At 43.5% G+C, this 12730-nt stretch overlaps 1 protein-coding gene across 1 annotated transcript in view; it reads right to left on the bottom strand.

Annotated features, from left to right (window-relative positions):
• The window catches only part of SYN2 (synapsin II), a 153527-nt gene that overhangs the window by 22503 nt on the left and 118294 nt on the right, over positions 1-12730 (bottom strand). Inside the window, exons 8-10 of the mRNA XM_032120426.1 lie at positions 10442-10516; positions 6736-6838; positions 39-188 (exon numbers count right to left, since the gene is read on the bottom strand). Coding sequence (XP_031976317.1) covers positions 39-188; positions 6736-6838; positions 10442-10516 — 328 coding nt within the window. The remainder of the gene's footprint in view (positions 1-38; positions 189-6735; positions 6839-10441; positions 10517-12730) is intronic.

Raw genomic sequence — 12730 nt, 5'->3', positions numbered from 1 at the left:
GACCAAGATGCTCTATATGAAAAGCACAAGTCTCCTACCTGAGGCTGCTGAGTGGCAGTGGGTCTCTGAGGAGATGGAATAGGAGTTTTGGACAACATTTGGTTCATTTTGCTTACGACTAACTCGGTGATGTGCTGCCTGTCTTCGGTCTGGTGCTCCCCGATCAGGGGCATGGCACAGTCCATCACCTGCAAATGCAACAGGACATCAGTGCTGGGAAGGAAATTCCTCCTCCTCTGTGCAGAAGGGCACAGATGGATTTACAGGATTGCTTTTAGCAGAAGCACACAAGAGCTGTAGGAATTATATGTGTTCCATCAGAAAATGAACAAGAGAACAGCAACTTGGCAATGCCCTCCCCTTCCAATCTCCCACAAAATACAGGTTCAGTTCACAGCTGGGCACACACTTTGGGGATAGGAATGGGAAGCACAGGGCTGATAAGGAAAATGAGATTTCTCAGGCTATCCAGTGGTCTGAAGCAACTCCTGTCCTGTTCTCCTGTCTCAGCTGAAGGTTTCCTCCCCTGCCTGCTTTGGTGGCTCACACTGTGTTCGTGAGCTGAATTCCAGCGTGGAAATGCAAAGTAAAACTTCAGCTTCCTAGCAATTTGTGGAATTTTCCTAGGGAAATCTGGGTCCCTATTGATTCACTAAAAACTTTAAACAACACCTTATTATTATTGATACCCTTTTTAAAAAAGTAGCGTGGCTGCAAAGAATAAGTAAGAATTTCTACAAAGAAAGCAGGATGGCAGAGAGGCAGCTAGAAATGGGCACGTTCCCATTCTAAATGTGACAGGTGAATAGTGCTCAGTGGTTACTTATTGCAGCTATTGTGATGAATAAAACTCATACTGAATTCTGCCCCTTCAGTGGGTCCCAAGCATTTGTTACTTCTCCAGAATATTTGTTATTTCTCCAGGATATTTGTTATTTCTCCAGAATATTTGCTGTTTCTCCAGCGTATCCACTTCTGCCACATCTGTGTTTGTTTTAGGGGAAGTAAAAGCATAACATAATAACCACAACTATTATTCACACTGGGCATTCCTACTTAAAAAAATAATAATAGGATTTAATTCACTTTTGAGAGACTGCAATCCTTTTTCTATGTGCATCAGGGCACGTCCATGTCACCTGCACTGCTGCACCCTGGTGTCTCTCACAGGTCAGAGTGGAAGAATTTTGTTGTCTGAGGGGTGCACAGGGATCAGTCTGAAGAGCACGAATGCACCCACATTGTACAGATCCCTCCTGAAGAGGAAGGGATTTAGTGGGAGCAAAACTCAATCTCCCAACCTCCACAAAACATCCCCTTTATTAACAAAGAACACAGTTTTCCCTTCCTTCTTTTAGATATTCAAGGGTTTCTAGGAATTAGACACAGAAGTTGGGTGTTTAAAGAGACATTTGGATTTAAAAGAACATTACACCTTGCAGTAGTTGGGAAGGAGCTGCCTTATAAACAATATGACCTAACCTTGAGCTTTTCAAACTATGGTGAGTGCTACAGAAATTCTTCCTGAGTGACAAAGGCTACTTTGTTCCCATAATGGGATTAGTTTGAAGTCCCAAATCATTTCCATTTTTCTTCTGTTTGTTCATTTACAAGATTCACTGGCATTGTGTGCTGGCAACCAAAATGCTGGCAAGGCTTGTGCTGGGATTTTCAGATCTAGGAGGTCCCCTCTGAGCTTCCTCACAGCCAAAAGGCTTTAAAATAACCCCAGAGTAAACAATGCAATAATAACTGGACTCCAGAACAAATGTTTCCTCTGAATGAATGCTTTTCCACTCTAGGGCCACATCAACAGCAGTGAAGAAATGTTTAATAAGTACACTGAAAGGTTCTTTAAAGTTTACCATACATTTTAACATCATTTTAAGTGGAACGTCCCAGTGTTTTCAATTCATTGAGAGAAAAGTACTGAACCAATAGGAGTCGATGTTTCTGAAGGGGGAAAAGAAGCCTTGCAGGCTGAGTGGCTCTTGAATATTAATTTCTGCTCGATTACTGCCATTTTAAAAAATTGTATGAACACTTTAACGATCCACTTCCTTGTATCCTGAGCTGTTTCTTGCAAGAGGAATTTGCATCGTGCCTGGAGGGAGCCGAAGTGCCAGGGCTGTGAAGTGTTAATAATGACTGAAAATAGAACGTATTGGTGTGAAGGGCATTGGATGTTTGGTTGTCCACTGCAAACCATCTGATTTTCAGAGCAGGAGTGATGTCTGGGCTCTAAAAATCTCTTCTAATGAGAGCTACTTTAAAAAATATGCACTATAGGGTGTAGATGAAGCCCCCTCTTAGCCAACATCAGTTAAAAGTTTCACAAGCATGCAAAGAAAACCTCCCTTTGTTTACCATCCACCTACATTAAAACAATTACTTGGAATGACTGTGAAATAAATTGCCTCCAATAAGGTCCTGCCAAAGGATTAGGCAGGATTAAGGTCTGGAGGATTGGGTTTGGACTGAATTTCTGCTTTTAAGTACTTCTACAACTGCAAGTTCACACATCAGCTTCCTTTGGGAGGTACTGCCATGGTGTTTAGCAGAACTTGTGGGAAAAGTGAGAACAGGGAGCCTTAAGGTGTCAGATCTTCATGTCCACTCCAGCAGAGAAGTTCTCACACTCCTTGAATGAAGAATTTTCAGGCACAGTCACATATTGAGGCAGATTCCAACAGATTCGGCATTAAAACCCAGAGCCATTACCCCTTATCAATCTCTTATTACTTGGACAGGTTTTGACCTTGTTAAAATCCTTTGGTTTGTTGCCAAAGTGGCACAAATATTGTTGGCACCTCTGTCACTGCCTGGCAAAGCAGCTGAGATCAAGGTGGATGCTTTACTTGCTGGCTTGGGTGTATTTTCTCTTCTTTTCAGAGAATACAGTCTGTTTTCATTCCTAGCACAAGAGTTAATGACAACTAACAGAAATCAGTGCATTTCATATAAATGTATCTTAAGAATATTTTGGGCAACACCAACAGCTTTTAAATCCTGTGAGTGACTGCAGGAATGTCAGGCTGGCATTTCCCCCCCTTTAGAAGACTTGACAAAGTTTAAACATACACAAAGCTCCCTGTTTATAAATAGTCTATTTACAGGCTGTGCTAGATTTAAAATCCCATTTAAACCCAGCCAGTTTTTAGTGCAGCGTGTAGTTCAGCTATTTAAAATATTGGAGTTTCCCACTAAGAGGATTTCACAGGAAAAAAAGGACATCTGTAATTTATAAAATCAAGTACGTTACTTTTGCAGATGCCAGTAAAAACATGGGGCCCTGTGAATTACAGTCACTTAATTCATATCACTGTGAACTCACATTTATATATCAATGTAGTTTCATTCCAGCAGCCAATTCTTTGGGATGAAGTTCTCTTATCACCCAGGGACTGACTGTATATATTTGTGGAAAAGGTAAACAGCTGAAATTTGGGCTGCAAGACTGAGACTGGCAAGAGGAAGAAGAAGAGAAATTCTGTTTAACTCTGATGACTGGGAAGAGAAATGGGATGGGATTTATAAAGGAGCCAGAGCAACTTCAAGATATCAGTAATTGCAAAGGGGTTATCGTGTTTGAGGGAGAAATTCCCACTCCCACTGCCCACACCCAGCTCTGCTGCATCCTGAGTTCAGCCCCAAGGACTGGGATGAACTGGGCAGAGCTTTGGGAAGACCCAGCCCAAATGGTGCTGGGAAAGGCAGAGCTGGGGAGGGTAAAGGAAGGGCAGAGGTGAAGAGCTGTGGATACAGTGGGAGAAGGAGGTGCTTCCCAGGATGCTGAAATACAAGAGGAACATGAGGGGGCAGCCAGAGGGCCGTCAGTCAGCAGCGCCCAGGGAGGCTGACAGGATCTATGGATCTCCTGAGGGAAAAGACCCAGGAATTCCAGGAGAAGGTAGGATAACTGCTAAGTACAGAGGAAGGGGGAATTAAATCAGGGTGATTTTGAAGGTCCATCCTTGGGAGGGTGAGAACTGGGCAAAACCATTCCCTTTGGTCTGTGAATAGAGCGAGGTTCCAGACCATATATTGTGAGAGACTCCTGAGTTTATCAGCTATTACAGCTGGATTTCGTTCCCTCCCTGACCTGAGCAGAGGATATTCTGTCCTGGGTGGGAAGACAGGAGAAGTAGCTGAGCTTCGAGCACCTGGCAGCAAGAATTTGAGGCCAAGAGCAGAACTTCGCATACAATTGTGCACAAACACTGTTTCTTCGTTTTGTGCATTGGTTTACAGTGGCTGAAAGTTTTCTTCATGAAACCCAGTTTGCATCTTTCTAAGTCAAAAAAACCCCACTTGGGAGCTAATTTTAATTTAGCTGAGGGCAAAATGGACCAATGGGAATAAGACACCTGCAGCAGCCCATTCAATCTGGAGCAAAATTTAGGAGACTTCTGGGAGGCCACCCTAAAGGATTCTCTTGTGTTTCTGCTCTTTCACTGCTCTCATCACCACGCTCTGAGCTTTTGTTTAGTTTCCCAGAGCTTTGGTTTTCCAAGAATGAAACAGGAAAGATACTATCCAGTGGGGTCAGAAATATAAACAATGCTCTGTTCCTCCTAGTATTGAAACCTCAGAAGTGTTAATTGAAAAAGGGAAAAAGCCCTTATATTTAAAAAGTTGAAAGTTTAACCTTAATTTGATGTCTTACTGGAAGAAGAGGGGAGACAGTTAAATAGCTGCATGTTGCAGTGATGTGTTAATAAAAATCCTGTTTCTACAGCTTGTCTGATACTTGGCGGCTGAGAATTCCCATTGAGGGGGGAAGAACAGACTCTAAATGAAGAGATAAGGCTGTTACACAGAGTTGTAACCTGGCCCTCTTCCTGATCAACCTGCCAGCCCCTCTGCTTGGCTGGGTGATCCTTTAATTAGTCCATTCCTCCTTAGGAGGAGTTTGGAGACAGTTCCTTGGAGTAGGGCAGTGACAGGCAGGAAGAAGCACTGTGTTCCTCTGGACAAGGAAGTTTTTTTCAGGGAAGCACTTTTAGAAAACCTGTTTGTTAAAAGGCAAAGTTACCTCTTATATCCCCCACCTAAAAAACTGCAGAGAGCCCGAAGCTTCCTAGAAAAACCCAGGTTTTGTGCTTGAATAATGATATCACTTCAATATTTTGTCCTTCCTGTCTCCAGCAAAACTGGTCGGGATATCTGAAGGGTACTCCAACAGAATCCTCCCCTAATTCCCATTCCCTCCAAGGGTGGGTGACACACACCTGTGTCCTGCTGGAGGTGACACTGGGGGAATGTGCCAAGTGAAAATGGGGAAGAACAAATCTGCAAACATGGTTTCATCCATTCAGGAGCCTGTGTGTTGCTGGGCAGGTGATCTCTGCAGGATTAAGGTGTCACTGGTACCAAACCACTGCGTTTTTCCGTAGGTGTGGCATCCCCATGGAAACACGAGGGCACAGCTCCCGGGATGGAAGTGCAGCCCAGGGTTTATGGACTGACTGCTCAGCCCTGCTCAGCCCCCTCGAGTGCAGCACGCACGTGCCAGCTTCAGTGGCGTTTGTTTTCCCATGCTGAAAGGACACAAAAGGAGGAAATTCTCCCAAGCTTGGTGCAGACAGTTCTCCAGCCCTCACTGGAGCCCAGAATTCTGTGAAAATCACAGTGTAATAGCTGTTGATGTGAGCTGCCTCTTTAGCACCAGATGATCGTAAGTTTTACAGATGTTCTGCTGGATGTGAACTTTGCAAACAGCCCCACATTTCAAAGTCTTTTACAGATTCTGAATATCCTTGCTGACGAGCATCCCCATCTCCCAAACAATTCAGCTGATTCCGTACAACAGCAGGAATTATCACGCTTCCATCCACTCTTTTTTTTTTCTTTAATTGCAACATCTATTCTGCACCCTGATTAAAATGCTCTCTAAACCCAGCTCCTGATGGATCCTGCAGTTCTTGGAATTCTGGGGTTTAGAAAGTGTGACTGCCTGTGGCGTGGAAAATCAGGGGGGTTGTTCAGAAGCAGGAAGTGAGGCAGCCTCTTGGTCCAGCACAGAATTTGCAGGGGCTACTTTGTTTTTAAAAAGCTTTCCCCTTTTGCTTTTTGGAGTGGGGGGATTCTGGAGATCCTTGCCCACCTCCTGAATAAAATCTTAGGAACGTGGAAGATGCTGAAGAAATTGTGTGATAGGAAAGTGATGATAACTTGTTTTATGGCTACACAAAGTGATATTTCTCCATAACCAACTCAAAGTAAAAAAAAGCTTCAACTTTTCAAAATGACCTACAGCAGAAACTTCTGATTCACGAGGATTCAGATCTTCAGGGCAATATTTAGGCTAGAAAAAACAGCAAAGTTGTTTCCACTTCATTCTTAATCTCCCTTTCCACGGCAAGGTATAATTTTGTTGGGGTTCCCTTGGGATAGTGCTATCTATATACCTTCCAGGAAAAGCTGGTAAACCTGCTCAGGAAAGAAATCATAAGGGCTGGCAAAAGGTGCCATCCACATTTGGTTTTGTTTTGCAGTTTGTGTACATTTCCTCAAACACCAAAAGACATTTCCATCTATAGGGTTACATTTTCCAGCAAGTGTTGCCACTAATTTGGACCTGTGGCTTTGTGTCATGATTTAAACCGTGCTCAAAAATACACAGCCTTGACTGAAACCCAAATAAGCCAATGCCCAGCGATCAGAAGAGCTCTTTCCTTGGGTGTTTGTAACATGTAAAAGCATATATTGAAAAAACAAAGTGGGATTGCTTACCTCAAAAATATAATCTTTTCCATCCTTCCCATGCACAGCTTTAACAGCACAGATGTCCAAACCACCAAATATTTCAGAACAGGTGTCAACCCAAAGCTTGTACCTGTTTCGTAAAAATAATTTTCTCTGTGAGTATCTCATCAGGCTCTTGATTTTCTAGAGGCTCACCTAATAATTTGTTGAACATAACATTCATCCTAAATTGAGAATTTTCACTATATTGGATGAGTTTGGTTCCTGTATCAGCAAAATGAGTGAGAGGCTCCATCCTAAATCATGGCCCCAGCTGTTTTCTAAAGGAGCCAGGCTGGTTTTACTCCCACAGCACTGAGCAAAAGGAGAAATCCAGCCAGGACAATCCCTCAGGGGGTGCAGGATAACCTAATATATGACATTATGGGTGTTATGGAGCATGCAGACAAGGATTATGTTCCTCATGTCGGGTTATAGACAACTACAGCAAATCTCAACTGGATTTTAAAGAATTCCAAGGGATGCTACAACTCCTGAAAAGGTTATTTCACACAGTGCTGAGCATAAAAACTCTTCAGCTTATTCTGTAATCTCCTGGTAAGAGACACAGACTGAGGAGGGACACTTGACCCATTCCACAAGCAGCAATATGATTTATTTCCCTTTCTTTTTCTAGAAGAGACAAACTGTCTGTCCAACAAGAGGATGAGGTGGGATTTACTGGAAGAAGAGTGAAGCAATTCCTGTGACCAAGGGCAGAGCTGCAGCAACACCAGCACAGAGCTCTGAGAGCCCAAAGGCAAGGACAGAATCCCAGGACACCAAAAGCATTGGGAATGTTCAGTGACTCCCACCAGAGCTGGGCTGGACACCAGGCAGGGAGGAAATGATCCAGGAATGATGCAGGGTGATGTCAGCAACTGAAGGACATGATTTGCTAAAAATCCCCATTTTTAAAGCATTCATTTATCATGAATTCTCCCTCTTTCCTTGGCTCACGCATGAGTCCAAAGCTGAGCTATTTCCTCTTCCAGCCCCTCTCCTGCTGCAGCCCTGGAGCCCTGATGATGAATTTGCCACCTCATAGTCTTTTCCACTGAAAAAACCCCTGCTGTAATAAACAAAGCATTTGATTTCATCGTAGGATCAAAGGAAATTCATTGCTGGGCTGAGAGTCTGATTCATGTATAAATATCTCCAGGAAGAGCATCCTTTCCAAGCAAACTTATTAAGTCACATTCTTTATATTTTCTTATATCGAATCTGTTCCAGTGGAAAAGTTTTTCTTTTAAGCAGAATACAAAGAAATTGATACAACTGTTTGAAAAGACCCTGATGGTAATATGTTAGCAATGAAATTAATTTCTTTTTTCCTGTGAGAAACATGGTTTTTGTCCAATACAAGAGGGTTTTTTGGATGCCTGACAATTTCAACATCTGTAGATGCACTGACTGACTGGACTTTTTGCATGCACTTGCTTATAAATAACTTTTTTTTTTCTTTCTGTGAAATATTGTGTATGTTAGAAAGTCACGAGGACAACAAAACTTGTCTTGAACAGAAAATATCTGGACTCGAAATGAAAACAAAAATGAGGAAATTTTCTTTAAAATACTGCAACATCAATCAGATTTATGAAAGTATATTTAATAGTCCATCTTCTGCCAACAAACACAGAGCTGGAAAACTACATTTGGAAAGAGGGGGCTTGGATGGAGCAGCCTGGAGTGTTTTAAACCCAAGGCTTGCACAGTAGGTTTGACAAAAGGTCACGGTTCCTCTTTTCCCAGAGCCAGTGTGAGCAGCAGCCTTGGGGCTGGCAGGCAATAAAGGATAAAGGATTGCTCCCAGGGGGCTGGCAGGGAATATCAGGTGTGCCAGGTGAGGTGGGCACTGCTGGCACAGCTCTCTGTTCTTCTGGGCAGCAGGAGCTCTGGAACAGGGGGTAAATGAGAGAGCGTGACCCTGAACTGTGCTGCTCCTCTGCTTCTCACTGTCCCTTCCTGCCACACTCTTCTTTCTTCTCTAAATTTCTGCCCTGGGATTTGTATTCAGCCAACAATGTCCATCAGGCAGTGCTTTCAAGGCACTTCCTCCTCATTCATGGCCTGTATTAAAACCAAAATGCAGCAGATCTGATTGTTTCTGCTGTGTGGTGAAACTGCTCCAGCTCTTCAGAAAAGTCTCTTTTCCCCTTGTGTGCCCTGCTCTGCTGTGAGCACTCTGTGGGCAATCCCACTAAAGCAGGGCTGTGTCACACACGCCCCTTTCTCTGAGGGGAAAACCTCCACCTTTTCCATGCTTTTGGCCTCATCAGCATAAAGGAAGTTTTGTTTTGTTGGCCAGTGTTTTAATGGGAAAATCCCTATTCTGCTCTAATTAACTTACACTGAAAAGCAGCAGCAGGAGCAAAGCTCAGGGAGCATTTCCAGCAGGAGCAGGGCGAGGGGAGCATTTCCCACTGCTGCTGGCACTGCTTTCCTCAGGGCAGAACTGGAGCTCCTGTGTTTCCACACAGCCCGTGGACTGTAATTACACACCCCGGAGCTCACCCCTGCCTCTCCCTCCCAGGGAAGACATAACCTCACTTTCTAGAGGGAGGTGGGAGGGAATGAGAAAGAGAAAATAATGTGGCTCCAGTCCATCCCCAGAGGGGAGATCAGTGAGGACACAGTCTAGACAGGGGTTGGACAGCAGGGAGCTGGAATTCCCGTCTTTCTTGTTTTCACCTTTCCAGGGCAGGCAATGGTTCAGTTCCTGTGTCTCCCTCAGCTCGTAAGAGCAACCAAGTTGTAGGTTCCAGACTTAAAAAAAAAAACCCCAAACCAACACCCCCCCCAAACATGACTACTGTTGAACTTTAAAACACCTTTTAAATTACACTTTCACTGCACAGGCTTTATTTCAGCTTCCACTGGTGGCAGCCTTTGGAGAAGCTGAACAACAGAAAATTCATAGCCATCCAAAAGCCTCTCAGATTTTGTTTTGCAGGGAAAAGAGGTTCATGTGTTGTGGAGCAAATGAGGAGTATTGAGAAAAGAGTTCTGAGCTTCAAAGTGGTGCTGCATGAATGTTTTCAACTGGACTGCAAGAATTATCCAGGATAAGAATGGGAAAGAAAAGGAAAAGCACAGTAAACCAAAGTACAGAGCTGGAATGATGGCACAAGGGAAATAGAGCTTCAGTGTATCCCAGCAACAGGGGAAAAAGCCTCACAGTGCAGTTCAGTGGAAATTTATAAAATGAAAAGTAAGGAATTTGGGATTGAAAGTAGAAAAGAGAAATGGGATTTAAAAAGACAAAGTGAAGGCTGCATTGCTCAGCTATGCTACAGGATGTAGAAGGAGAAAAGTTTAAAACTGTGCATTGGGTAAGACTGGTGGGTAAGAGAGGGCATATGAATCAGGAGAAATGACTGACAGGTTGAATCTGTGAAATTTAATTTTCTGAAGGGAATTCCAGCAGTTTTCTAGGTGCAGATGTGGATGTAGGAGCCCAAGGGCTCACGTAACACCCAGGGCTCCTGAGTGTGGGTAGTTAACTCTGGGACAAGCCACATGAACTCCTGGCTCTGCTCCTCCACCTAATCGAGAGATTCTTTTTTCCCCAAATGAACACAAGACATGCACTTACTGTGAATTGTGTACCAACAATGGGATTCCTTAAAAATTCATTTAAAATAAAACACCATTAATTTTGTTTTAATTACCTTTTACACGAGACTCGACTTACTTATCTGACATAGCAATTTGTTCCAGCATGGCAGAGCCCGTGTTTGTCTTCCAGTTCCCGGATATGGAAGTTCTCCTGAAAGGGGGAAAACATTACAAAGACAGCCAATGGTTTCATATTCTCACTATCAAATGACTCTGCTTTCCACATGAGTGCAGCAGCAGCACTGACCCCTTTTTCCTAGCTGGCAGCTTGTCACAGAACATCTGAACCGTGAGGGGTTGTAAGAGCATTGTCAGCAATACTTCACTGGAGGTGCAAAGAATGACAGGGCTGTGAAATTTCTGTTCCCCATTTATTTATTTAAGATTTTTCTAAAAAACCCAGCCTGCTCTGATGAAGGGGCAGTGTTAGAAATGAGCTGGTGCCAGCTACAAAGGCACTGGATTATCTGTAACGCACACTGGTACTGCAAAGGTAAATGTCAAGAAGCTTCAGCTTCTCCTTTCAAACCCACCCCCACTGCAGGGTTATGTCCCAACACTTGAAAAGAAACATATTTATGTTTCTAACACCTCTGAAGTGATTACAGGTGTGTTTTGGAGCTGGATTTTGGGTTCTCCTCCAGTTTTCACTCTTTGCTGTTTACTGATATAATCTAAACACTCTGTGTCAGTTCACCTTCTTCTATTTAATCTCTAAGAAAGAAAATATCCATGTAAAGTGGGGTTTTTTTTCTCTTCAGACCTTAGGACTGCTACTAGGGCTGAGAAGATTACTGCTTTGTGAAAGCTAAATGCTGTACTGGGAATAGGCTATGGATACAAGTTATGAAGTGTTTCCAGTTGGTAAAATCATGGGAACATCTGCAATGTATTAAAAGTACATTAGGCAGCAGCAAGAGCTTTCTCTCCATTTTTCCATTAAGTTAATTACGAGGGTCAGTAGCAATTGTGGGGGAATGTTGACTTTTCTCTGGGAGCCTCGTAATGTTTGGTGGGTTTTAAAGCAGAAAATTCTTCTGTGATGCCATGTCCTTTGTGTATGTGGGAGAAAGAAGAGAGGAGAGGAGAGGAGAGGAGAGGAGAGGAGAGGAGAGAGAGGAGAGGAGAGGAGAGGAGAGGAGAGGAGAGGAGAGGAGAGGAGAGGAGAGGAGAGGAGAGGAGAGGAGAGGAGAGGAGAGGAGAGGAGAGGAGAGGAGAGGAGAGGAGAGGAGAGGAGAGGAGAGAGAAGAGAAGAGAAGAGAAGAGAAGAGAAGAGAAGAGAAGAGAAGAGAAGAGAAGAGAAGAGAAGAGAAGAGAAGAGAAGAGAAGAGAAGAGAAGAGAAGAGAAGAGAAGAGAAGAGAAGAGAAGAGAAGAGAAGGTGCTTGTTGAGTGCTGTGTAAGGAAGCCTTGCCCAGCAATAAGGTTATGTTGTGATTTCTGCTCCATTTTTTAAGGTGATGTTTATATACATGTGCCTGCTCAAAAATAACTGATTTTAGGTTCATTACTACTCTACACACACATTCTGCATCAGAGAGAAAATCTCACAAATCACAGTTCGATTCTCTTGCAGACTTCTCACGGGAATTAATTAGAAGGGACTCTTTTAGGTATCTTTTAGGAAGGAAGATGTGACCAAATCAGGGCAAAAAGTTATCCTGAAGGCTTGTAGCAAGTATTTAGTTCAAGATGCTCAGCTGCAGGGATGTAATCCCAGCACCACTGACTAGAGAGGCAAAGATGGTTTGCTTTAAGCCCTGTTTTCCCTCCACAGTGGGAAAAGCTCCTGCAGAAGTCTCCCAATGGATGCTTGGCTGGCTGTGAGGATGCTGCAGGGACCAGAGGAGGGCTGAGGAATGCTGTGGACACAGAACTGACTGGTGGAATCTCAGGAAACTGTGGGTTTGACACAGATGAACTCCAGAACAAGAGACCATGGTGAACTGCTCCAAAACTACCCAACCAGACACCCTAAGCCCTAGGGATGATTTCTGTAATTATATATATCAAATATGTAGGTTTCCCACCCTTCTTCACTTCTGATAATTGCCAAGAATCTTTCACATCATTATTCCCTCCTCTTTAGCCAAACACTGAATAGTAAATAAACCAACTCCTGCAGCTTTAAGTGCTTTACACTTAGGCTTAACACGTTTGCACTCGGTTTGGTCCTTGCAAGAAGGAAGAACTGTTTTAGAATTGCTGAACAATTCATAGTAACTTGAGCTTCCCCTTTTCCAACACCTTCCTGCTTTTTTTAGTGGCATTTACAGTACTCAATGCAAATTGCTGGGGCAGGGACTTTTCATCAGAAAAATATGTGGAAATGTCTGCCTGCTATTCTTGGGTAGGCAGCCTGCTCTG

The sequence above is a fragment of the Corvus moneduloides genome, chromosome 11, assembly GCF_009650955.1.
Source record: "Corvus moneduloides isolate bCorMon1 chromosome 11, bCorMon1.pri, whole genome shotgun sequence".
Lineage (NCBI taxonomy): Eukaryota > Metazoa > Chordata > Aves > Passeriformes > Corvidae > Corvus > Corvus moneduloides.
The sequence above is the reverse complement of the archived record's forward strand: the minus strand, read 5'-3'. Positions and strand labels throughout refer to the sequence as shown.